This window comes from Rhinichthys klamathensis, unplaced genomic scaffold, assembly GCF_029890125.1.
Source record: "Rhinichthys klamathensis goyatoka isolate OS25496 unplaced genomic scaffold, OSU_Roscu_1.1 h1tg000731l_1, whole genome shotgun sequence".
Taxonomy (NCBI): domain Eukaryota; kingdom Metazoa; phylum Chordata; class Actinopteri; order Cypriniformes; family Leuciscidae; genus Rhinichthys; species Rhinichthys klamathensis.
The window spans coordinates 426,922-450,528 of NW_026607144.1; the positions used below are offsets into that span (position 1 = coordinate 426,922).

General features: G+C 39.7%; 1 protein-coding gene across 2 annotated transcripts in view; it reads right to left on the minus strand.

Annotated features, from left to right (window-relative positions):
* Positions 1-23,607, minus strand: part of trappc9 (trafficking protein particle complex subunit 9) — a 224,905-nt gene that overhangs the window by 176,593 nt on the left and 24,705 nt on the right. For both annotated transcript variants that reach the window (XM_056242579.1, XM_056242578.1), the window contains 2 exons: positions 7,423-7,549; positions 4,402-4,547 (listed from right to left, as the gene is read on the minus strand). In XM_056242579.1, the coding sequence (XP_056098554.1) occupies positions 4,402-4,547; positions 7,423-7,549 (273 nt within the window). The remainder of the gene's footprint in view (positions 1-4,401; positions 4,548-7,422; positions 7,550-23,607) is intronic.

Genomic DNA, 23,607 nt, shown 5'->3' on the forward strand with positions numbered 1-23,607 from the left:
GGAGGATTGTATAATGGAGCTTGTTTACAATCCACGTTTGACACCGCAAAGTGTTAAACAAAAAGCAAATGAATAATTGAAACTGTTAAACGTGGAGAAAAGTAGGGTAGGTTTCGATAAACTCGAGAATTTCAGACACGACCGCCTGTGCGGGAGCAATATGAGAGCAGGGACGTCCTGTCACGTCTGTGAGGTGAAGGGATTTGGTGATTACTAGAAGGAGAGTGAATAAATGGCTATTGGACACAGATGTCAGATGTGTCATTAGTCTCTCGGACCTGGAAAGGCTCTAAATAGACTTTTTGGAGAGTAAAGTCCCGTCTGTGTCATTTCCTACAGAAAAAGAATTTAAATGTGCATTTTTAACAACACATTTTTATACAAATACAGTAATAAATCTAGGTTTTCAGAACCTTAACGGGATAGTTCACCGAAAAATAACCCTCATGCTGATCCAAACCCGTAAGAGCATTGAAAACTTGCAGATGTTGTTTCAGTGAGTTAATTCAGTAAAGGATTCGTCAGACTGATTAAAACTAGTATCTTGTCAGTATTTCTAAACAAATGATTAAAGAATCAGCTAATAACAGTCATTTGCAGAGCATCGGCATTGAAAACACTGTAGTGTCTTACAATCAGGGATTGACATTAACACCCGCCAACCCCATTTATATACAATATATACATTTTTATCACAAGTGTTGTCAAAAATTTAGATTTTGTTGGTGTTACAGGGCTTAAATTTCACACATTAACCCACCTCTCAGCACTAAATTGAGTTATTTTTCGCTGTTTATTGTTTAAACAGTCAAAATGCCATTCTTGGCGAGAAAACACATGTGTAACTGTATAATGGATCAGTGCGTCAGGTCTTAAAGTGACAGCAGCATAATATGCCTGCTGCCAAATTATGAGAAAATATTAAAAATATCTATATGGCAGAAAATGCTGAGTGGCCAGTAACTTTGGACAACCACTAGCCACAGCGGCTGGTGAGCAAAAAAGTTAGTGTCATGCCCTGCTTACAATACATGGCGCCATGATTATAGCCTTAGAGTGGTTACTAGGGCGTTGCTATGCTTTTATTAAGGTGTTTTTTAGGGTGTAGTTCTAACCCAATTAAAAATAACCAAGAAACAAGTATCTAAAATAAAATAAAAAGCCAAGTGACCCTCTAATTCATAAGGATTTTTTTCACTTGTTTTATTCTCTGCAAAGCAAAAATAAATCATAAGTTCACATCACTAAAAATAAGCATAAGAAATAGAAATAGAGTTGCTTGGCTAAGCAAACACCATAAAATTGGCAAAAGGCCAACATTTTTAAAAGAAAATAAGGCAGGATCTGACTGGTTTGAATTAAGCCAAAGCCAAACAAGTCCAAGTGGCATTTCAGTGAAGCCGCACTCGAAACCGACCCTTCTGAAGTATGTGGCACTAATTTAACCCTGATTGGAAATGATTCAATTATGTAAACGACCAGAGTGAATCGGTTTTGATTGTGAATCTCCTCATCCTTCATTCTCTTGCTCCCTGCATCCCTCTTGGGTAAACTATCTCTTGAAGTCTTGGTGCTTGTGTAATCAACCGGAAATTGAGGCAACTCTAAACCTCGCCTCAACAGCAGAAAGACGAAGTCTTCAGGAATAGTGCCCACTTGTGTCGATTCTCCCCGCCCACCTGTGACTAATCACGACCCGTGACAGTAGCGGTTGACTAACCATTCCAACGTAATTGAGAGTGAAATCGGGACCATTGGGAGTATCCAAGTGGTCATGGGATTGCACACGGGGAAAAAAAATAAAACAGAGAGAAAACAGGCACTCGCAGCAGACGTTGGTGGGTTTTGGCAGAATGAAATAAGACAGGCTGGAAACAGCCATCTGACTCTTATACAACATGATTTGTTTGAAAAGTCGGGGCAACCTCACACTGAACAGCCATCTGTCTTCATAAGATTCTTGCCAGTTCCTCAGGGTCCCAAAGATCCAAAAATACACCTAAAAAATCCACAACCAAACAATAGAACTAAAGAAAGTTACACCCAGAGTGAGAGATTAGATACAGTCCAGGCATTCAAAATGAGTCTGGAGGAGCTTGAACTACAAATAGACATTTCACTGACGTAAGACGGAGAGTACGATTATTATAGTGATATGTCTTTTACATCAAAGCTGATTGAAAATCCTTTTCAAAAAAAAATATACCACTTCTGGATATGTCCCATGACAATGCCAAAACCCTAAACTGAAATATGAATATAATACAAGATTACAATAATAATAATAATAATATAAAAAAAAATACATTATATTATAAATATATATATATATATATATATTATATTACATTACATTATTGCATTAAACAATATAATATAGTATAATATAATATAATATAATATAATATAATATAATATAATATAATATAATATAATATAATATAATATAATATAATATAATATAATATAATATATGACACAATATTCCATGATAAATAAATATCCAAGTACCATAGTAATATCATCACTATTCTTTGATATGTACACTCACCGGCCACTTTATTAGGTACACCTGTCCAACTGCTCGTTAACACTTAATTTCTAAGCAGCCAATCACATGGCGGCAACTCAGTGCATTTAGGCATGTAGACATGGTCAAGACAATCTCCTGCAGTTCAAACCGAGCATCAGTATGGGGAAGAAAGTTGATTTGAGTGACTTTGAACGTGGCATGATTGTTGGTGCCAGAAGGGCTGGTCTGAGTATTTCAGAAACTGCTAATCTACTGGGATTTTCACGCACAACCATCTCTAGGGTTTACAGAGAATGGTCCGAAAAAGAAAAAACATCCAGTGAGCGGCAGTTCTGTGGGCGGAAATGCCTTGTTGATGCCAGAGGTCAGAGGAGAATGGCCAGACTGGTTCGAGCTGATAGAAGGGCAACAGTGACTGAAATAACCACTCGTTACAACCGAGGTATGCAGCAAAGCATTTGTGAAGCCACAACACGCACAACCTTGAGGCGGATGGGCTACAACAGCAGAAGACTCCACCGGGTACCACTCATCTCCACTACAAATAGGAAAAAGAGGCTACAATTTGCAAGAGCTCACCAAAATTGAACAGTTGAAGACTGGAAAAATGTTGCCTGGTCTGATGAGTCTCGATTTCTGTTGAGACATTCAGATGTTAGAGTCAGAATTTGGCGTAAACAGAATGAGAACATGGAACCATCATGCCTTGTTACCACTGTGCAGGCTGGTGGTGGTGGTGTAATGGTGTGGGGGATGTTTTCCTGGCACACTTTAGGCCCCTTAGTGCCAATTGGGCATCGTTTAAATGCCACGGCCTACCTGAGCATTGTTTCTGACCATGTCCATCCCTTTATGGCCACCATGTACCCATCCTCTGATGGCTACTTCCACCATGTCACAAAGCTCTAATCATTTCAAATTGGTTTCTTGAACATGACAATGAGTTCACTGTACTAAAATGGCCTCCACAGTCACCAGATCTCAACCCAATAGAACATCTTTGGGATGTGGTGGAACGGGAGATTCGCATCATGGATGTGCAGCCGACAAATCTGCGGCAACTGTGTGATGCCATCATGTCAATATGGACCAAACTCCCTGAGGAATGCTTCCAGCACCTTGTTGAATCTATGCCACGAAGAATTGAGGCAGTTCTGAAGGCAAAAGGGGGTCCAACCCGTTACTAGCATGGGGTACCTAATAAAGTGGCCGGTGAGTGTATATATATTATGTTTTTATTGCCTTACTCCACATTACATTATACTATATTATATTATATATTTACCATGGTTTTTTCTTGGTACTTTATAAAACACCATGGTATATGAACGTAATAATCAAACAGTACTATGGTATATGGTATTTACTGTATCAAAGTACCATAGTTTAAGCATGTGATACCATCACTGAACCAACTAGTCACAATGGTTTGAGTTTAAACAAGTCAGTAAGTGGTCTACACTCCCATAGTATTTTTAATGTGGCAAAGTGTTCTGCTATTTGCCTTAACAAGTCTATAAATAACAGAGCCTGTGCCGTGTGATGCTGCTTAAGAGTTCCAGAAAACACTTCAACTCCTTCCAACCGCCTCCGACTGCCAACAGGGAAAGAGACAACTTAATGACAGCTCCTGTCATAAACATGAATCAAACAGACCACGTGGAATCACAATGGTGTGTGTTTAGTTTCGAATCTTTTAAACAGTAATTAAGATCGCTGCGAAAGCCCATCAGAGCAATTCTACCCCGCATAAACAGTGTGTGAGGTTAAAACTCAAAGATCATGCTAATGCACCGTAATTAAAGCCTCAGAGAAAACAACACCACACACAAAGAAAGTTTAAGAGATTTCGGAGAGGAGAAACTCACCGATCTTCTTGGAGCGCTCGTCTCCTCTGCTGTGCATTGTGATTGGTGAGTAGATGAAAGGACTGGCGGTGGACATCCCCTGTCCCAGAAGACATTTCACCTTATGAGGACGGAGACTCACCGGCAGGTTTAGCAGAGACACAGATCTAAAACATCAGTCACAAAAACAGACAGAGTTAGGCCTGTTTCACATGTTGAGCAAGCAGAATGCTCCTGCTTCCAGAAGCATATGTGCAAGTAGACTTTCTATAATCTATAAGTCTCCGAAACTAAAAAAAAATGCACTGTGAACCTGATTAAAAACTCATTTTCGCTATATGCATTATGGTTCAAGAGTTTTGGTTGGATGAGGAGAGATGTGCTGGTACTCTACTGTGTGATCAGACTTGAAATTGTCATCTGGCTGACAATAAAATGGGCTAAAATCCCATATCTAGAGATCACAATAGATGACTCTGGCTATTTTGCCTGAAGCCAGTAAGAAAGCACCCACAATACAGCAACCACCTAAAAAAAAACCTAGTAACCACTCACAACACCCTAGCAACCACTTAGCTACATAAGAAGCAAAAAAAAGAGATTTTAAAAACCAACACTGTGCTTTCTAAACAATAAAAAAATAAAAATTCTAAAACTTTCTAAATAAGAGTTTCTAAATCAAGCTCTCAACCATAAACCAGTTTTCAACACTCTTCAGTTCTGTTTCTATACATCCTGTTCCCTGATATTCGTAGAAAAGGACACATGGAGAAAAAGAATCACTCTTTATCTTGATTTATCTTTATCTTGAACTTAATCTTGATTCTGAACAATGAGAAAAACATATTTAGAGCACATTATGTAAGTTTCGTAGCTAGAGGTCGCTTATTCAAAACAATAACAAAGGCGTCACTTGATGAATGAGTGTGGAATCATGGGAGTTGTAGTCTTCACCTCCACAGCCGATGGAAAGCAACCGCACGGGACTCAGGCATCATGTTCATGGATGAGCTAATGTATTAAAGTTTTATAACATTACTGTGGGATGAAGCAGGGTGGGGCCGAGACACTGGGATATCGTACGTTTCTGTTTTTATTACGCTTATGCCGCAGTCGGCCGCTGCCGCTGCCGCTCCTTTCCTTTTTTTTTTGGAAGATGCTGCTGTTCGAAAACACAGTCGTGTAAGACAGTCCTGGAAGGTAATTATGCCGAAACCACTTTGACAACAGACTTTGCTCAGGCATTTCAGAAAACAGCATTTCAGATGCTGCGCAAAAAGATCGGTCCGCTGGTTAGTCCAGTGATGCAAAAGACATATTGAGCAAAGTCACTTGATTCAAGAAATGTATTGGATAAATGTGTTTCCATTGTAGTTTATGCACGTTTTCTTATCGGATAAAAAAAAATCAGACTCTTTTTTTACATTTATGCGCATCTTGGCATTTCAATCCAGCAGTTTTTTTAATGCGATATCCAAAAATGAGCATAAAAAATGTGGATGGAAACATAGCTTTAGACACAGGCCTTTAACACTGGTTAAAATTGCTGATTCTCTGGATTTAAACATTGTTGCAAACATTTGGGCTCATTTAGGTAGATTTTATTTGGATATGTTAATCAAAATTGTACATAGTGTGCCTTTAAACGTCTCATAACACACCGTTGCCAGAGCAACAACATCTCTGAACAGCAATCGGAACAGTTTAATACTGACATTTACTCTTACCGATAAGACAACGATCTCGGCAAGATTTCATTATGGAACTTTTTTTAAAGATATGCCTAAATTAAGTCCTCTGTGTAAATCCTGACAGCAGACAGCGAGCAAGATATTTTGTGTTAACAACATGCGGAGAGGGAGATAAATATCAGGAGAAACACGGCTCGTCCGAAGTTTTACAATTAAATATCCCTTTAAGAATAAATTAAGGAATTTTAACAACTCGCTCAGAGAAATGGAGACTTCAATCAAGCCAACATGTTGAGCTTTACCCACTGGTGGGATTATGAAATACATCCGTTAAACACATTTATAGGCCTTTCTTTCCTACGCGTCCTGAACTTCAGCAACTTCCTTGGGACAGATGAAAGGATATGTGAAGTTTTGTGCTTTCTTTAAAATGTTTAATATGGGGAGAATAAAACAAATGAAGCTTTAATTTTCACACAGCTTTCTAATGGTTCACAGGCCCCAACAAACTTCAAAAATGTTTTGAACGAAAGCTCGAGTTCAGAGGAGTCATTTTTCAGACACTGAGCTGTGGAAAAACACCATCAAAAGGCTGTGAGTGAGCGGACACTGAGATAAATGTGTTCAAATAAACAATAAAACATTTAGTAAAGGACAGATTTCATGGGAAAAAAAACGCTAGGCTAATTTGAATTAAAAAAAATGTTTGATGTACAATAACATTGACAATGTGAAACCATTAACTGGCTCTAAGCTGCATAAAATGACGAGCATGAATTCATTAACATATGAGCTTCCACATATACAGGTGAAACTCGAGAAATTTGAATATCGTGCAAAAGTTCATTTATTTCAGTAATTCAACTTAAAAGGTGAAACTAATATATTATATAGACTCATTACATGCAAAGTGAGATATTTCAAGCCTTTATTTGTTAGAATTTTGATGATTATGGCTTACAGCTTATGAAAACCTCTAATTTTGAATGTGGGGTTTTCATAGCTGTAAGCCATAATCATCAAAATTCTAACAAATAAAGGCTTGAAATATCTCACTTTGCATGTAATGAGTCTATATAATATATTAGTTTCACCTTTTAAGTTGACTTTAAGTTAAGTTAACTTTTGCACGATATTCTAATTTTTCGAGTTTCACCTGTACAAATGCATATCATCAACTTCATAAACAGAATCTTAAAGGGACAGAAACCCAATCAGTATGACTAGGAAATGATAGTACAAATATATATGATTGTTTTTGGTGCAAGGATGTCAGGGGAAAACAACTAAAGCTACAAAAGTGTATAATATGAGGCCTTTGAAAGGATCCTGGACATGAAGGCTTTCTCACCTGACGATGGGCAGTTTGGTGAACGGAACAGGAGGAAGTTTGAGTCCGTCAGGGAGGTTGATCACTTCCATTCCACCCGGACACTTTGACGTGTAGTTCTCCAGACTCTGGGTCACTTCTTTCTTCTCTGTGGAGGGAAGAAGAGGATGTGTATTTGTGTACACTGTTTGCAGCAAAATACATACTGCAAAAAAATAGGAAATAAAATAAAAATGTAAAAGGTAAAATATTTAACATTTTATTTGATTTAAAATATAAATATATTTATATATAAATATAAAACAAAACATGCAATTAAAAAAAAAAGGTAATACGTTTTATGAAACCTCTGAATATGATGCATTATAAGGTATTCTTAACACATTATAATGCAAGTAATATGCCCTACAATCAGTTCTTGTACATTCCTCCTGAAACCTCACTGTTTTTTTTTTTAGAGCTAACACACCTCATAAATCAGTAGATCATCAATGTATCTAAAGTGAGCCGAGAGCCCCAAGGGTGAAATTACCCACAATCCTCACTCACAGGCCTCCAGCCCCAGAGCAAGATATAAATGTAACAGGGCAAATAATCGGAGCATCCGTACATCATGAGGGGAGACGTGCATGGCTACCGATCGGGTCTATTTTAAGCTCTGTTTCCACAGGTGAGCGTTGTATTGACTTACTGCTCGGTCTATAAAAATGTTTACGGCCTCACTCTGCCATCAATTCACACCTCTCAGGCTTTCCGATAAAACCAATGATCCCGGTGCAGTCTGAATCAGATCCAAATCCTCCGAAAGAATCCCTGCTGCACTGGGCAACAGGCCTGCTACACATTAGAGACTAAATAAATATAATGGACGGCCATATTGGTATCTATCAGCCATGATGAGTTTTTTTTTTATATATTTTTTTTTAATAATAATCCTATTAGTTTTAATAGTAGTAGTAGTAGTATGCCCATGATGAGGATTATAATATTAATACTATTTTAAATGATTTATAACATTTTGTATTATTATTGCAAATACTACTAATACTATTGCTTATAATAACATTTTATTTTATATACAAAATATGTATATAATAATAATAATAAAGATGACAAAATGTTATAAATAATTTAAAATATAATTTCAATATTATTATTATTGTCATTATTATTATAATAAATATTTTATACGTAAAATAAAGCCTTAAAAATAATAATAATAATAAAATGTTATAAATAATCTAACATATTATTACTATTATATTATTACAAATATTTCATATTTAAAATAAATCTTTATAAATAATAATGAAGGATACAATACATTAAAAATTGCTTAAATTCTAATTTCAAATCATCATTATTATTATCATTATCAAAATAAATGCTATTTTTTCAACAAACAAAAGGAATCCTTTCCACCCAGAACAGGGAATTGAAGGCATCATAAAACAGTTGCTGGCAGACTGCCGGCCCTGTGGAGGATGGGAAGGTGTGACTAACTTATAGCTGCAGTAATGATTTAACATGACCTAAAGAAAGATCAGCCCCATTGATATTTCTCATTCCTCACACAGGGATGCAGCTGTTCTGCAGTGAAGTGTCATCTGAAGATGAGAGGATGAGCAGGGGTGTGACAGACATCCTTCACAACTCATTCTCATGAGGGAATAATAGATCTGAAAGCCTCATACGACTCTGAAACCAGGGTACAAAAAATGTTTTTCAAATCGAATACATCCTCTGTGATTTTAGCACATCGAAATGAGGTTTAAGGTGGTTAATTCATCTGAAGAATGAGTGTGACGCGGCTAATGATATGAAATGCCATAAAAAATGTGAAAGAATATAACAAAGTGGTTTGAAACATGAAGTCAAAATGCAGGGTTTTCTTTGTCTTTAAATTGCCCACTAGCAGAGACATTTTGCTCTTACATACTGCCAAACCACACAGTTCAGATCTAAAAACGCAATTTAATAGATGTTCTCTCTCTGTGTATTGTTCGTTTGACAGCGCTGAAAGACACCCGTGTGCATCTCTGGGTCTCTGTTGGACAGGATCTCTGCCCACAATTGGGTTATATAACACTAATCTCAAATAACAACAGGAAAAACCAAAGTGAGTATTTTGGAGAACTTTCAAACGGACTGGATCTATTTACAAAAAGCTAGAAGTCAAATGATAAAAAGACAGAAAATAAACTCCTGCTTCCATTTGATGCATTGAGCCAATCTCATATATAATTATAAGTGGTATGCATTTTCTCTATTTTGCATAATTGAAAGGACTTATAGCAATAAACTTTTGCCTTTTCGGATGAAATATTGTTGTCACAAAGGTCAGTTTACTTTTTTTCGGTTTCAAATTGGCCAATGCAGAAATTTCTTTCTGGTTTCTTTCATTTTTTTCTCCTTTGAAAAGATGATCTTGAAAAGATAAACGAGAAGAACGGGAATTAGATTAAAAAGCCGTCAGTCAGTGTCAAAGTGAATTATATTCTTACTAATGGACACTAAAAGGTCTGCAAGATTGAGAGTAAGTGGGTCGTGAATATATTTTTCTCAGTATATGATGCGGAGAGTCTGGCTATAGATAATATCAGAATCAAACCTGCATGAATCACATTTCTATCCCCAAAATGCATGAAGGCGGAGTTTTTCCATTTTAAAATGCGCTTTCAGTTAATGTGATCTTCATAGTACTTCCTTTAATCGGTTCTCAGCATTCATCAAAAACATTACAACAAAAGGAGTCCAACATGTGAGGTATTCACAGTTTTCGATGTGGCCTTTGCATGTGACCCCAATTAACAGGGTGGGGAAAAAATGTTAATCGCTCATTGAGATTTTCCTATACGACGTCACTGATAATCAAATGTTTTCTTTTGTGTTAAGAGATTAAATGCCACGCATAGATGTTCGCCAGCTCTTATTGAACAGAGGAAACCAAATCTCACAGACGATATTTGTGACACTTAAATCACACAATCAAAATGAATGCTCAAAATGCATGCAAATTCAGTGGAACATCTGGACAAAAAGCTGTTAAAACCAGTCTAAACTAAACACAAAAGATCAGTGCATTTCGACTACTTAAACCTTAAAGGGATAGTTCACTTTGAAATCAATTTTTGGTATGTTTTAGCTTACCTCAAGGGCATCCAAGATGTAGGTGTCTTTGTTTCCGCAGCCGTTTCAATTTTGATATGTTTAGGTCAAACCGTTCTTGTCGGTCAGTCATATAATGCAGGTCTATGGTCACCACCTCAAAGAGCATGCACAGAGAAGTCCAAATTAAACATGATTTAATGACTCGTAAATGTAAGTACACATTGATGGCCTAAGACACGAAACGAGCGGTTTGTGTGAGAAAACAAACAGTATTTATATCGTTTTTACCTCTTGAAACCACAGCCACGTCCAAGTGATCTGAGGGCGCCGGCGCCTCGGTCTACGGAAGTGATCTCTCGCGCGTGTACGTCACTCATTGTTTACACAGAGATTTTGGAAGTGTTACCTTTCACTGTGAAGATCTAAACATATATAGATATACAGGAAATCGCAATGGAAGACGATTTCGATATATCAACAGACAACGTTGAATTTTTTCAGAGATCACTTCTGGCGCTTGTGCAGACCGAAGCGCCCGCGCCCTCAGATCACTTGGACGTGGCTGTGGTTACAAGAGGTAAAAACGATATAAATACTGTTCGTTTTCTCACACAAACCGCTCATTTCGTGTCTTAGGCCATCAATGTGTACTTACATTTACGAGTCATTAAATCATGTTTAATTTGGACTTCTCTGTGCATGCTCTTTGAGGTGGTGACCATAGACCTGCATTATATGACTGACAGACAAGAACGGTTTGACCTAAAAATATCAAAATTGAAACTACTGCGGAAACAAAGACACCTACATCTTGGATGCCCTTGAAGTAAGCTAAAACATACCGAAAATTTATTTCAAAGTGAACTATCCCTTTAATATTTACAGTCTAAGGCTCCATCACGTTGGTGTTTGTCACCAATCAACTGTACAAAATGTAAGATGAGCTACGAATGTCAAGGGCGGGCCGAGTGTGTTGAATGCATTAATAATTTAATTATTTTTCCTCTTAACTAATTCATAAAGCGTGAAATTGACAGCCCTAAAATAAATAAAACAAATACTGTACAAAACTTGTACTCAAAATTCATCATATCACCTCAGATCTCCTTGATTCCGCATGCAAGAATAAACGATATTCTTCCTATCAGAACATTTTACTAAAGACTTTTTGAAGGGTCAGGACAGAAAAAAAGAGAACGAGAAAGTGTGTAATGCAGAAACGTTATCGACTCAAACTCTTAAAACATGACTGAGGGGTAAAAAGCCTGCAGCTGCCGGGAGAGATGAGCTCGAGTGCTCGGGTTGATGCGAGGACTGCTGACCGGATATAAGTAGAGTTGACTGTCACATAAATTATGAATAATATATAAGCTGAAGTCCACTGCAATGAAATTACTGACTGCAGATGCACAACAAACACACAACATGCTGACAAATGTGTCAAACTTGTCAATCGGAGAGAGAAATGCAGGTGTGTTGTAGATTGTGAGCCACTAGAACGACTGACTCAGAAAATTGCTGTTTACAGCAGTGCGGTGAGGAGGAATGGATTGGACGTTACAGTCCATCGCAAAGGTGCGCAGAACGCCGTCCGCATCTTTCGCTGCGAGAGGAAGGGGTTGTTGTTATGGAAACCATCATGCTTAGAGAGCGAAGGACAGGGTCAGTGAGGGAAAAGTGACTTGCTAAACAATTTATGAGATGTTCAGATGAGGGGTTTATGTCCCGTTTCTCTCGTGTGTAACAGATGAAGAGTCAAAGAAGACATCAGAACATGGTTAGAATGAATGTAATTGCATGCCGTCTGATCAGGGTGTAATTACCGAAGTCACTAACTTGATGCACTGCGAAAATTCGAGTCAAGTATGAAATGAGAGGGTTCGGCCCCTGAGGGAGAGACTTTGTATGACAGAAGGCCAGGATAGAGAAATAAGAAACATACAGTCACAAGCATTTACACCATGTCACACTTAAGATATAATGAAAAACAAACTCTAATCACCATAAATGAGTGGTTATTCCTGTCAAGACAACCATAACAGCCAGTGTCGTTATCGTTCCCTAAAGCTAATAAAAAAAAAATTATCAGTAATTGAAATAAAAATAAAATATAAATGTTAGATGAAAACAAACTTACGAAAACGAAAAATAGAAATGCTGCTTTGGTTACTATCTGAACTAAAAAAAGTGTATTTGCATGCAGTTGCTAAGGAGTTCTGCTTGCTTTTGTGTGTTTTAGTGCATTGCTATGCTGTAGCTAGTGTGTTTTGGATGACTGTTTAACATCGTATACATGTTTTTTAGTACATTGCTATGCAGTTGTTTGCTATCCTAATAGTTATGCTTGGCTTAGCAAAGAGCACTAAATATTCTGAATGTGTTCACCAGGTTCATCCCTAAAATCCATTTAAAATTGCTTGTCCGTGTTTCTGTCACAAACGTCTCTTTCTCTCAGTCTCCCCAGACTCGCACTTAATATTTCAGGGACAAGGGTGCTTTTAGCAAGAGCCTAAAAGTGAGAAAGAGTTGTTTAGTGAGGTACACACAGTGAGAGGTGTGTGTGTGGGTGTGTTGCGTGTTAGTAGGGGTTGTAAAGGTTGTGTGTGTGTTTGTTTAAAGCGGTATGAGAGTGAGATTAGCTCAGGGCAACAGAGACCAGAGGGGCCAAGTTTTTTGTATTCAGTTCAAAGAGTCTAAAAACACTTCCATTCACACAAACTTTCAGTCCATGTACCTGACTGCATTTCACCACAAAATTAAATCACATCTTTTATGTATTAATGTATATCTTTTTATTTATAAGAAAATATAGTCTGCTTAAGGATTTATTTATATATTTTTGCAACATACCCAGGTCACAATTCAAAAGTCTGAGATTAAAAAAAAGAGTTTTTATTTTGTTATTATCTTATATTTTGCATAAAAGAAAATAATTGCTGCTCCTAGGATTGTTGATTTAATTACATTGTGACAATTTCAATAATAGAGACATGCAAGCATGTTTTCCTCCTAATTTCTCATTAACATAATACCAATATCTAAAATAAAATACTGTATTAAAGACCATCACTACGGAAGGAAGGAAGGAAGGAAGGAGGGAGGAAGGAAGGAAGGAAGGAAGGAAGGAAGGAAGGAAGGAAGGAAGGAAGGAAGGAAGGAAGGAAGGAAGGAAGGGAGGGAGGGAGGGAGGGAGGGAGGGAGGGAGGGAGGGAGGGAGGGAGGGAGGGAGGAAGGAAGGAAGGAAGGAGGGAGGGAGGGAGGGAGGGAGGGAGGGAGGGAGGGAGGGAGGGAGGGAGGGAGGGAGGGAGGGAGGGAGGGAGGAAGGACGGACGGAGGGAGGGAGGGAGGGAGGGAGGAAGGAAGGAAGGAAGGAAGGAAGGAAGGAAGGAAGGAAGGAAGGAAGGAAGGAAGGAAGGAAGGAAGGAAGGAAGGAAGGAAGGAAGGAAGGAAGGAGGGAGGGAGGGAGGGAGGGAGGAAGGAAGGAAGGACGGACGGAGGGAGGGAGGGAGGGAGGGAGGAAGGAAGGACGGAAGGAAGGAAGGAAGGAAGGAAGGAAGGACCGGAGGACGGGAGGGAGGGAGGAAGGGAGGAGGGAGGGAGGAAGGGAGGAGGGGAGGAGGGAGGGAGGGAGGGAGGGAGGAAGGACGGGAGGGAGGGAGGGAGGGGGGGAGGAAGGAAGGAAGGAAGAAAGGAAGGAGGGAGGGAGGGAGGGAGGGAGGGAGGGAGGGAGGAATGAAGGAAGGAAGGAAGGAAGGAAGGAAGGAAGGAAGGAAGGAAGGAAGGAAGGAAGGAAGGAAGGAAGGAAGGAAGGAAGGAAGGAAGGAAGGAAGGAAGGAAGGAAGGAAGGAAGGAAGGAGGGAGGGAGGAAGGATGGGAGGGTGGGAGGGGGGAGGAAGGAAGGAAGGAAGGAAGGAAGGAAGGAAGGAAGGAAGGAAGGAAGGAAGGAAGGAAGGAAGGAAGGAAGGAAGGAAGGAAGGAAGGAGGGAGGGAGGGAGGAAGGATGGGAGGGTGGGAGGGGGGAGGAAGGAAGGAAGGAAGGAAGGAAGGAAGGAAGGAAGGAAGGAAGGAAGGAAGGAAGGAAGGAAGGAAGGAAGGAAGGAAGGAAGGAAGGAAGGAAGGAAGGAGGGAGGGAGGGAGGGAGGGAGGGAGGAAGGACGGAAGGAAGGAAGGAAGGAGGGAGGGAGGGAGGAAGGACTGAAGGAAGGAAGGAAGGAAGGAAGGAAGGAGGGAGGAAGGAAGGAAGGAAGGAAGGAAGGAAGGAAGGAAGGAAGGAAGGAAGGAAGGAAGGAAGGAAGGAAGGAAGGAAGGAAGGAAGGACGGATGGACGGAAGGAAGGAAGGACGGAAGGAAGGAAGGAAGGAAGGAAGGAAGGACGGACGGAAGGAAGGACGAAAGGAACGAAGGAAGGAAGGAAGGAAGGAAGGAGGGAGGGAGGAAGGAATGAAGGAAGGAAGGAAGGATGGAAGAAAGGAAGGAAGGAAGGAAGGAGGACAGACGGAGGGATGGATGGAGGGATGGATGTGCATCTTGCACATGTGTTACGTCAAAGTACGTTACTTACCATTACTTATGTTTCCTGAATAAATTCCTTTATGATTTGGAAAATCGTTTTGTGTTGGATCAATACTGGGATGGGAGACGGGGTTTCTGAAGTCAATTATTTATGTTTACGTATTTCTGTTCGTTCTCCTCTACCCTAGACAGGGGTGGACGTAACAGAATTGGGGGCTCGTTCTAATAACTGAGAATTTCTCATAATTCAGGAGAATTCTGATATTGTTGATGTGGAAACTTGATCTGGCCGCTCGTTGGGTTGTAAATGTAAGAATGCGTTATTGATCGCTTTGTTTGGCTGTTTTTGAATTTCTTAAGGGTGGAGGAGTTCCATATAGTGGTGAAATAGATATGGATTTTGATTTGATTAAGTTTACGTTGGCTCCAACATTGGAGGAATTTCATCGCTGTAGAAAGGGAGACCTGTTATTAATAGCTGACTTCTATAATATGTCCGTTTCTAAAGCTGCGAGAAAACAGGAGATTAAAGATGAATTACATCGGCAGTTAGTGGAAACGGGTGTTTTTTCAGAACGGACGCGTGAAAAGGGGGAAGATGAGTAGGCTGCGGAGGCGAGGGCAGCTGGTTTGGGCGATGAGGTATTCTATTCTAGTCCTAAGGTTGCGATTCAATTAAAAGAGCTTGATCTTGCCTTAAAAAAACAAGAACACGAGACTCAATTGTTGCGGGTTAGAGCTCTCGAAATTGAATCAGATCGTGATCTAAAGCTTCGTAGACTGGAAGTAGAGCTTCAAACGTTACGTAATCAGCCCAGTCCTCTACCCCGTTCTAGACCGCCATCGTCAGGTCACATGGTTTCTGTACCTTCAGTTTTTGATGTTAGTAAGTATGTAAAACTGGTACCACAGTTCTGTGAAGCTGAAGTTGATTCATATTTTACTACTTTTGAGCGGCTAATAGTTGACTGCGTTGGGCCATTGCCTAGGTCTAAGTCTGGCCATCAATATGTGTTAACTATTATGTGTGTGGCTACCAGATATGCTGATGCTATTCCACTGCGGTCATTAAAAACGAATGTAATAGTGAAGGAGATAGTAAAGTTTTGCTCAATTTTTGGCCTGCCTAGGGTCATTCAGACTGACCGGGGGACTAACTTCACTTCCAAAATGTTCAAGCAAGTTGCAAAAGAGTTAGATGTTAGTCATCGTTTGTCATCTGCATACCATCCCGAGTCTCAAGGGGCGCTTGAAAGCTTTCATCAAACTCTAAAAACCATGCTCAGAACATACTGTGGGGAAACTGAGAGGGATTGGGTGGAAGGTCTGCCTCTTTTAATGTTTGCGGTGAGAGAGACCGTTCAGGAGTCAACAGGTTTTAGTCCCGCGGAATTCGTTTTTGGTCATACTGTTCGCGGTCCACTAAAATTGCTTAAAGAGAAACTACTGTCTAAGCAGTCATTGCCCACATCTGTTCTTGAGTACGTGAGTTCATTCCGTGAGAGACTTCATTTAGCTTGTGAAACTGCAAAAACTCATCTGGCGGCTGTGCAGTCCAAAATGAAAGCACACTTTGATAAGAAGAGTGTAGCACGTCATTTTGAAGTTGGTGATGATGTTCTTGTTTTACTGCCGGTGCCTGGGTCAGCTTTACATGCCAAATTCTCCGGTCCTTATACAATTGATAAAAAATTGAGTGACACTGACTACGTAGTTCACACCCCTGATCGTAGGCGAAAGACTCGAGTTTGCCATATAAATATGTTGAAGCCTTATGTTGTAAGAGATGGAGGTGGAGCTAGTGTCTCTAAAGTTTTACCTGTGATGTCTGTTGTTGTACCTTCTCCTTACAGTCCTGAAGATGATGGATTGTCGGGGTGTGATGCTAAGTTTTCGTGTGGACGTTTCCAGAACTCTTCTATACTGGCTGATCTAGATTCTTACCTGTGTTATCTTCCTGAGAACCAACGTAGTGAAGTGGGTAATTTGATTAGTGCTGCCGCGATTAGTCGACTTAGTCGACGTAATCGACCATGCAAATTAGTCGACGGCAATTTTTTTAGTCGACGTGTCGTTTTACTATTGACCGCTATTTATGTTTGGTCTCCCGTCACAAACGGCTCACTGTAATTCACCTCCACACACCAGTCTGTGCGCCGTGCGCTGGTTAATCTGCTATCCTCCCCCCTCCCCCGCCTTCACTGCTTTGATATGAAAAATTGCGGAGGCAGGTGACGGAGCTTTCACAGTGGGCTCGTTTGCTGCGGTCCGAGCCCGAGCGCGAGCGCGAGCGCGATTGTTCCCGGCGCCCCCCGCAGCGTTGGTCTGGTTTCACACTCAATTCTATCGAACCCTGTTGAGTTTGCGTGCATCTTATGCCATCGCAAACGTGCACGGCGCATGATAGAAAACAGAACGCGGGTCAATATAATGAGTTTTTCAAACGGACTCTTTTGAGGAGACAGTGGATTTCCAAATGTGTTGCCCTGATTGCACGCGCAATGCGCGAACACACTGCAGACTCAACTCTCGCGTATCCAAGGTAAATCATCAACACTATCATCCCTTACATGTGTTTTATTTAACTAAATGCATCATAATCAGCTAAAACGCATGGGCAGGTTACTTAACCTCCTGAACAAGGCGCTAAGCGCTCCCGAGTCCGTGTTGCTTTCACATTCACGCGAACCGCGGCACGGGCCCGCCATGCACGCAAGTGTAAATCGCGAGCTACATAACTGCGTGCCTGCCTGCTTTCAGCGCGACTCATAGTGGGCTAGTCCAGACTCCAGACTCTTACAATTCAATTCCAATTTATTTGTATAGCGCTTTTCACAGAAAATGCATTGCATCTACTTTACTATTCAGAGTGATGTTATCAGTTATGCTTTTCAGAAATGTACATAAATTAATCATTATTTGCTTACTGTAAATTTTTTAAGGCAGAACAAAGAGCTAATTTAAGTAATACATACATGTTTGTTATTAGAGGATTAGATTAGGACTCTGACTAATATGGTATAGCCTAATGGAAATGCAGATACTTAATGCTTAGATTGTTAATACATAATGTTTTTGAACAGGTGACATTTTATGTTTTGGCCCTTCAGTTGAGTTCAAAATAAAATGGACACAACGAAATAAACACTTGATTTTTTTTTAATTAGTCGTTTAGATTAGTCGACTAATCGAAAAATTAGTCGAAAGATTAGTCGTTAGAAAATTAGTCGTTAGTGGCAGCACTAAATTTGATCCGAAAATATCCTGCTCTTTTTTCTGATGTGCCACGCCAGACGAATGTTCTGGTTCATGACATTGATGTTGGTGAGAATTTGCCTGTCAAACAGTATCCCTATAGAGTTAATCCGGCAAAACGTGAGGTTATGAGGTCTGAAGTTGAGTATTTGCTCCAAAATGGTCTTGCAATGCCTAGTGAAAGTCCTTGGAGTTCACCTTGCTTGTTAGTCCTAAAGCCAGATTCGACTTTTCGTTTTTGTACTGACTATCGAAAAGTAAATTCCATCACTAAGCCAGACTCTTTTCCCTTACCCCGTTTAGAAGACTGTATAGACCGAGTCGGATCAGCGAAGTATGTGACTAAGCTTGATCTTTTGAAAGGCTACTGGCAAGTTCCTTTAACACCACGAGCTTCGGAAATTTCTGCATTTGTAACGCCAGATAACTTTTTGCAGTACTCTGTTCTCGCCTTTGGGATGCGAAATGCACCTGCGACATTCCAGAGGTTGATGCATAAAGTACTGGCTAACGTGCCAAATTGTGCAGCGTATCTGGATGACATAGTTATCTATTCTGATGGATGGCAAGAACATCTAAAGTCCCTTGAGTGTGTTTTCCAACGCTTGGAAAAGGCTTCCCTTACATTGAATTTGACAAAATGTGAGTTCACAAAAGCAGTTGTGACCTATCTTGGGAAGAAGGTTGGTCAGGGACAAGTGCGACCAATTGAAGCTAAAATTACTGCCATGTTAGAGTTCCCTATTCCCACAAACAAACGCCAATTACGCCGGTTTTTGGGAATGACCGGTTATTATAGGGGATTCTGTAGAAATTTTGCTTGCATTGTGTCTCCCCTAACTGATCTACTCAGTGCTTCTAAGAGTTTTGTGTGGACTCCTGAGTGTGAATGTGCATTTCTAGCAGCTAAAGATGTTCTTTGTAATGCTCCTGTTCTCTCTGCACCAGATTTCGATCTACCTTTCAAGTTACAGGTGGATGCTAGTGCTACGGGGGCTGGAGCGGTGCTGATGCAGGAGGATTCTGGAGGTGTGGATCATCCTGTATCCTACTATTCAAAAAAAAATTCAAAGTGTCAGCTTCATTACAGTACCATCGAGAAGGAGGCTTTGGCTTTAATGTTAGCTCTACAACACTTTGAGGTTTATGTGGGAGGTAGCAACACTCCTGTAATTGTGTACACTGACCACAACCCGCTTATATTTTTGTCCAGGATGTACAACGCTAACCAACGGTTGATGCGCTGGTCTTTAATACTCCAGGAATACAACCTAGATATTCGACATCAAAAAGGCTCTGAGAATGTGGTAGCGGATGCCTTATCTAGAGTATATAATCCTATGGGTTAATGAGTTGTTGTGGGTTTTTTTTACAATTCAGTGGAATTGTAAATTTGAGTGTGGGGGTGTTACGTCAAAGTACGTATCCTTGTCAGTGTTATGAGTGCTTGTCTTTTTGTTGTTTCTGATCTCCCATAGGTTAAGTAGTGGCACCTGTGGGTAATCAGCGCACCTGTGTAGCTCCCTATGCTGATTCGCTCTTGCCGGCGTGTGCTTGGTATAAAAGCTGACCAGTTCTGCAGTGCTCCAGAGGCGGGAGGTTTTCTCCTCCGTCTCTCTTCTGAAGAGACCCTTTCTCCTGTTCCAGTCATGTGTTGAAGTTCTCCCTATGTTGTGTTTGTGTCTTAAGTAAACCTTCTTACTGAGGTGAGAGATCAGTGCAATGTTGTTTGGACTGTTATAGGTTTTCTTTTTCTTTTGTTTACTCCCTGAGTGCAGGGTGGGTTATTTTCTTCAAGTTTTTTGTTGTATTGTTTCTTTAGTATTTTTCAGTTAAGGAAGGTGTAGGGAGGTAGGCGCCATTTAATTTGTCTTGTTTTTCTCCTGTTTATATTTAGAGAGGAAGTTAGGTTTAGTATTGTCTTTTATTTACATCATTATTTTGGTGTTTAGGTTATTTAGTTGTTAAAAATAGTTAGACTTGTTTTGTTTGTTATTTTGGCATTAGCCTCCTCCTGAGGTAATTTTCTTCCTTTGTAAAGTCTTGAGTTCTTCATTACTTATGTTTCCTGAATAAATTCCTTTATGATTTGGAAAATCGTTTTGTGTTGGATCAATACTGGGATGGGAGACGGGGGCTCTGAAGTCAATTATTTATGTTTACGTATTTCTGTTCGTTCTCCTCTACCCTAGACAGGGGTGGACGTAACAACATGTGTAAATAAAAAGTGTCTCTATAGTAGTCTTCTTTTTTTTTCGAAGCACCTTGCATAAAATCATGATGTGAATGTTTATAATATCTTGATATTTTCAGACCTTATAGTTGCATTTAGCACATTAGAGCTGGGCAATAATACAGTTATAGAGTGTTGCTATAACACAGCTTCCTGCAGGTAAAGCCTTGTCAGGTCATTTGGACATATCCATTCACAAAATGTGCTACTAACTTCTAAATAAAACTAAATTAACACGGCAGACATCAGAGCGGAGCTGAAAATGAATGTCTGTGTTGCAATTTACACCTTTCATCCGGTGAGAATTTCTCGAGTGCCTTCGCCAGCTCCCTAAATGAAAGCTCTTTATTTAGCATTCGTGATTTGTCTTCACAAACGTCGTCAAAAATAGCCGGCGAACACATACCTCAAATAGCTCATTTCACACCGCTCCGTTCAGACAACACAACCCCTGCTGACATGCGAGCTCTGGCAAATGAAACTTGACAAAATACTAATTAACCAACAACACCACTTTCTTTTCCTCACTGTCTCTCTCAGCCGGTTTCAGTCTCATCATTTCTCTCTGTAGATTCCCTCTAAGATCCTATCAATAAAAGCAAATACAGAAATCAAATATTCAAGGCAATATTGTAGGACAGGACTAGAATTTGACTGAAAACTCGTGATGACAGGCTTTGACATTTGTGTTGTTCCCCGCACGAACTGTGTTGCATCAGCCGAAAAGTCAATTTAATACTAAGAAAACAAACAAATCTTTTCTTTAAAAAAGCATGCTTTTGATTTATTCACAAAACAGAAGCCTTATTAAGAAACCTGCTCATACTCGGATTTGCTTGAACCTTTTTCTGGTTACATTCAGGTACAGTCTTAAATATTTTTGAGAGAAGTCTCGGGTGCATATATTTGTTCTAAAAAAACTGTAATATTGTGAAATATTGATTTATTTCTGTGATGCAAAGCTGAATTTTCAGCATCATTCCTCCAGTCTTCAGAGTCTGATCCTTCAAGTGAAGGGTGGTGGTTGAGCAGAGATCATGGATTGTAAAGCTACAGTAGTAAATATGAATATATAAATGCCTCATTCATTAATTCTTCAGAAATCATTCTAATATGATGATTTGCTGCTTGAGAAACATTTCTTATTATTATCAACATTTTGCTGCTTAATATTTTTGTGGAAACCATGATAAAAAAAAAAATAGAATAGAAAGTCCAAAAGAACAGAATTTATTTTAAATAGAAATCTTTTGTAACAGTATAAATGTCTTTAATGTAATTTCTGATCAATTTAATGCATCAAGTAAAAATGTCTTATTAAGAAAATCATACTGACCCAGAACTTTTGAATAGTATACATAGTGTATGTTAAAAAAAATAATAATACATTTAAATCTATGAACGTCACTGAAGTAAACATACACTCAGAAATGGTCAGAATGGATGCTCAGGTAGGCCGTGGCATTTAAACTAGGGATGGGGCCGATCCGATCCAGTATCGGTATCGGGACCGATACCAGCGTAATTCACGTATCGGATTTTCCCGATCCAACCTGCGGAGATATCCGATATATCCATGAGCCATGTCTGCGCTTTAACGTAGTCTGCTGAAACGACTCCAAAAGTGATTCCCGCGGCCCGCCGGCTAGTCTGCTAGCTGGCTGCAAACTGTGGAATGGATATCCTGAACGGAGGTGCGGCTCAATGAGACACAGAGGCCCCCCTCAGGAAATCCATTCCGCAGTTTGCAGCCAGCTAGCAGGATAGCGTTGAGCTGCCAACATGTTCGCTGTGTGGAAATCCTATGGTGGAAATACTTCACAATGGAAACACCACAGCAGAACAAGACAGCAAAATGCAATGTTTGCAAAGCCGTTTTAATTAAACCATTTGTCTGTGATGCATGTTTGCTATTCGCAGTCCAGAAGAGAAAGAGAGAGATCTCTCACGCGGTGCCACAGCGCGCACAACACGACAGCCCATCAGCATGATCGGTGATTGTTGTAAAATGCAGTCTCTACTGTTGCTAAATTGCGGGACGCTTTTAATAATAAAAAAAGCTATTAAAAGCACAAAAATCTGCGCAAGAGAAGCTGTTCCCGCGTCGCGCGCTCCGAAACAGACCGCAACGAGACAAGCACATTATACTTTGGGCTTCATATGCACGTCTAAACGATCAAATGTAGCCTACACAAAAATGTCAAAATGACCGGCTTGGAGATTCACTTAAACAGTTTGTCTAAAATGGACGTAGTTATGGAAATAGTTGGGAGAAAATATGGTGCACTCGTTCTTAAAGGGGAAGCAGTCTAATAAACATGCTGACGATTGCTCCATTACTGAGAATCAAACAACAAAAGGCAAAGAGAAAATCACTCACAGCTCTTGAATGAATAACTTTAGCTTTAATAAGCATAAATCTATCTATTATAAACTTTGCAGTGCTATTTTACTTTTGATTACTTTATTATAATTATTTTTAGACCATACCTGAATAATGTTAGTAGACCTTCCTGAAATTAAAGCACTGTGTAGGCCTGTATAATGTGTATCTTTGTTTAATTGTCTATCTTTTGTTTATCTATTGTTTAATATATATATATATATATATATATATATATATATATATATATATATATTGACATACATGCATACATACGTACATATCATACTTGCCTGTAGAGAGGAGTTTATTTCAGCATCATATAAAATCAACAATAATGATAATAATAATATTAAAGCAAACACAGCTCTGGTATCGGAAAAGTATCGGTATCGGCCGATATCCAAATTCAGGTATCGGGATCGGATCGGAAGTGAAAAAATGTGGATCGGTGCATCCCTAATTTAAACGATGCCCAATTGGCACTAAGGGGCCTCAAGTGTGCCAAGAAAACATCCCCCACACCATTACACCACCACCACCAGCCTGCACAGTGGTAACACGGCATGATGGATCCATGTTCTCATTCTGTTTACGCCAAATTCTGACTCTACCATCTGAATGTCTCAACAGAAATCGAGACTCATCAGACCAGGCAACATTTTTCCAGTCTTCAACTGTCCAATTTTGGTGAGCTCTTGCAAATTGTAGC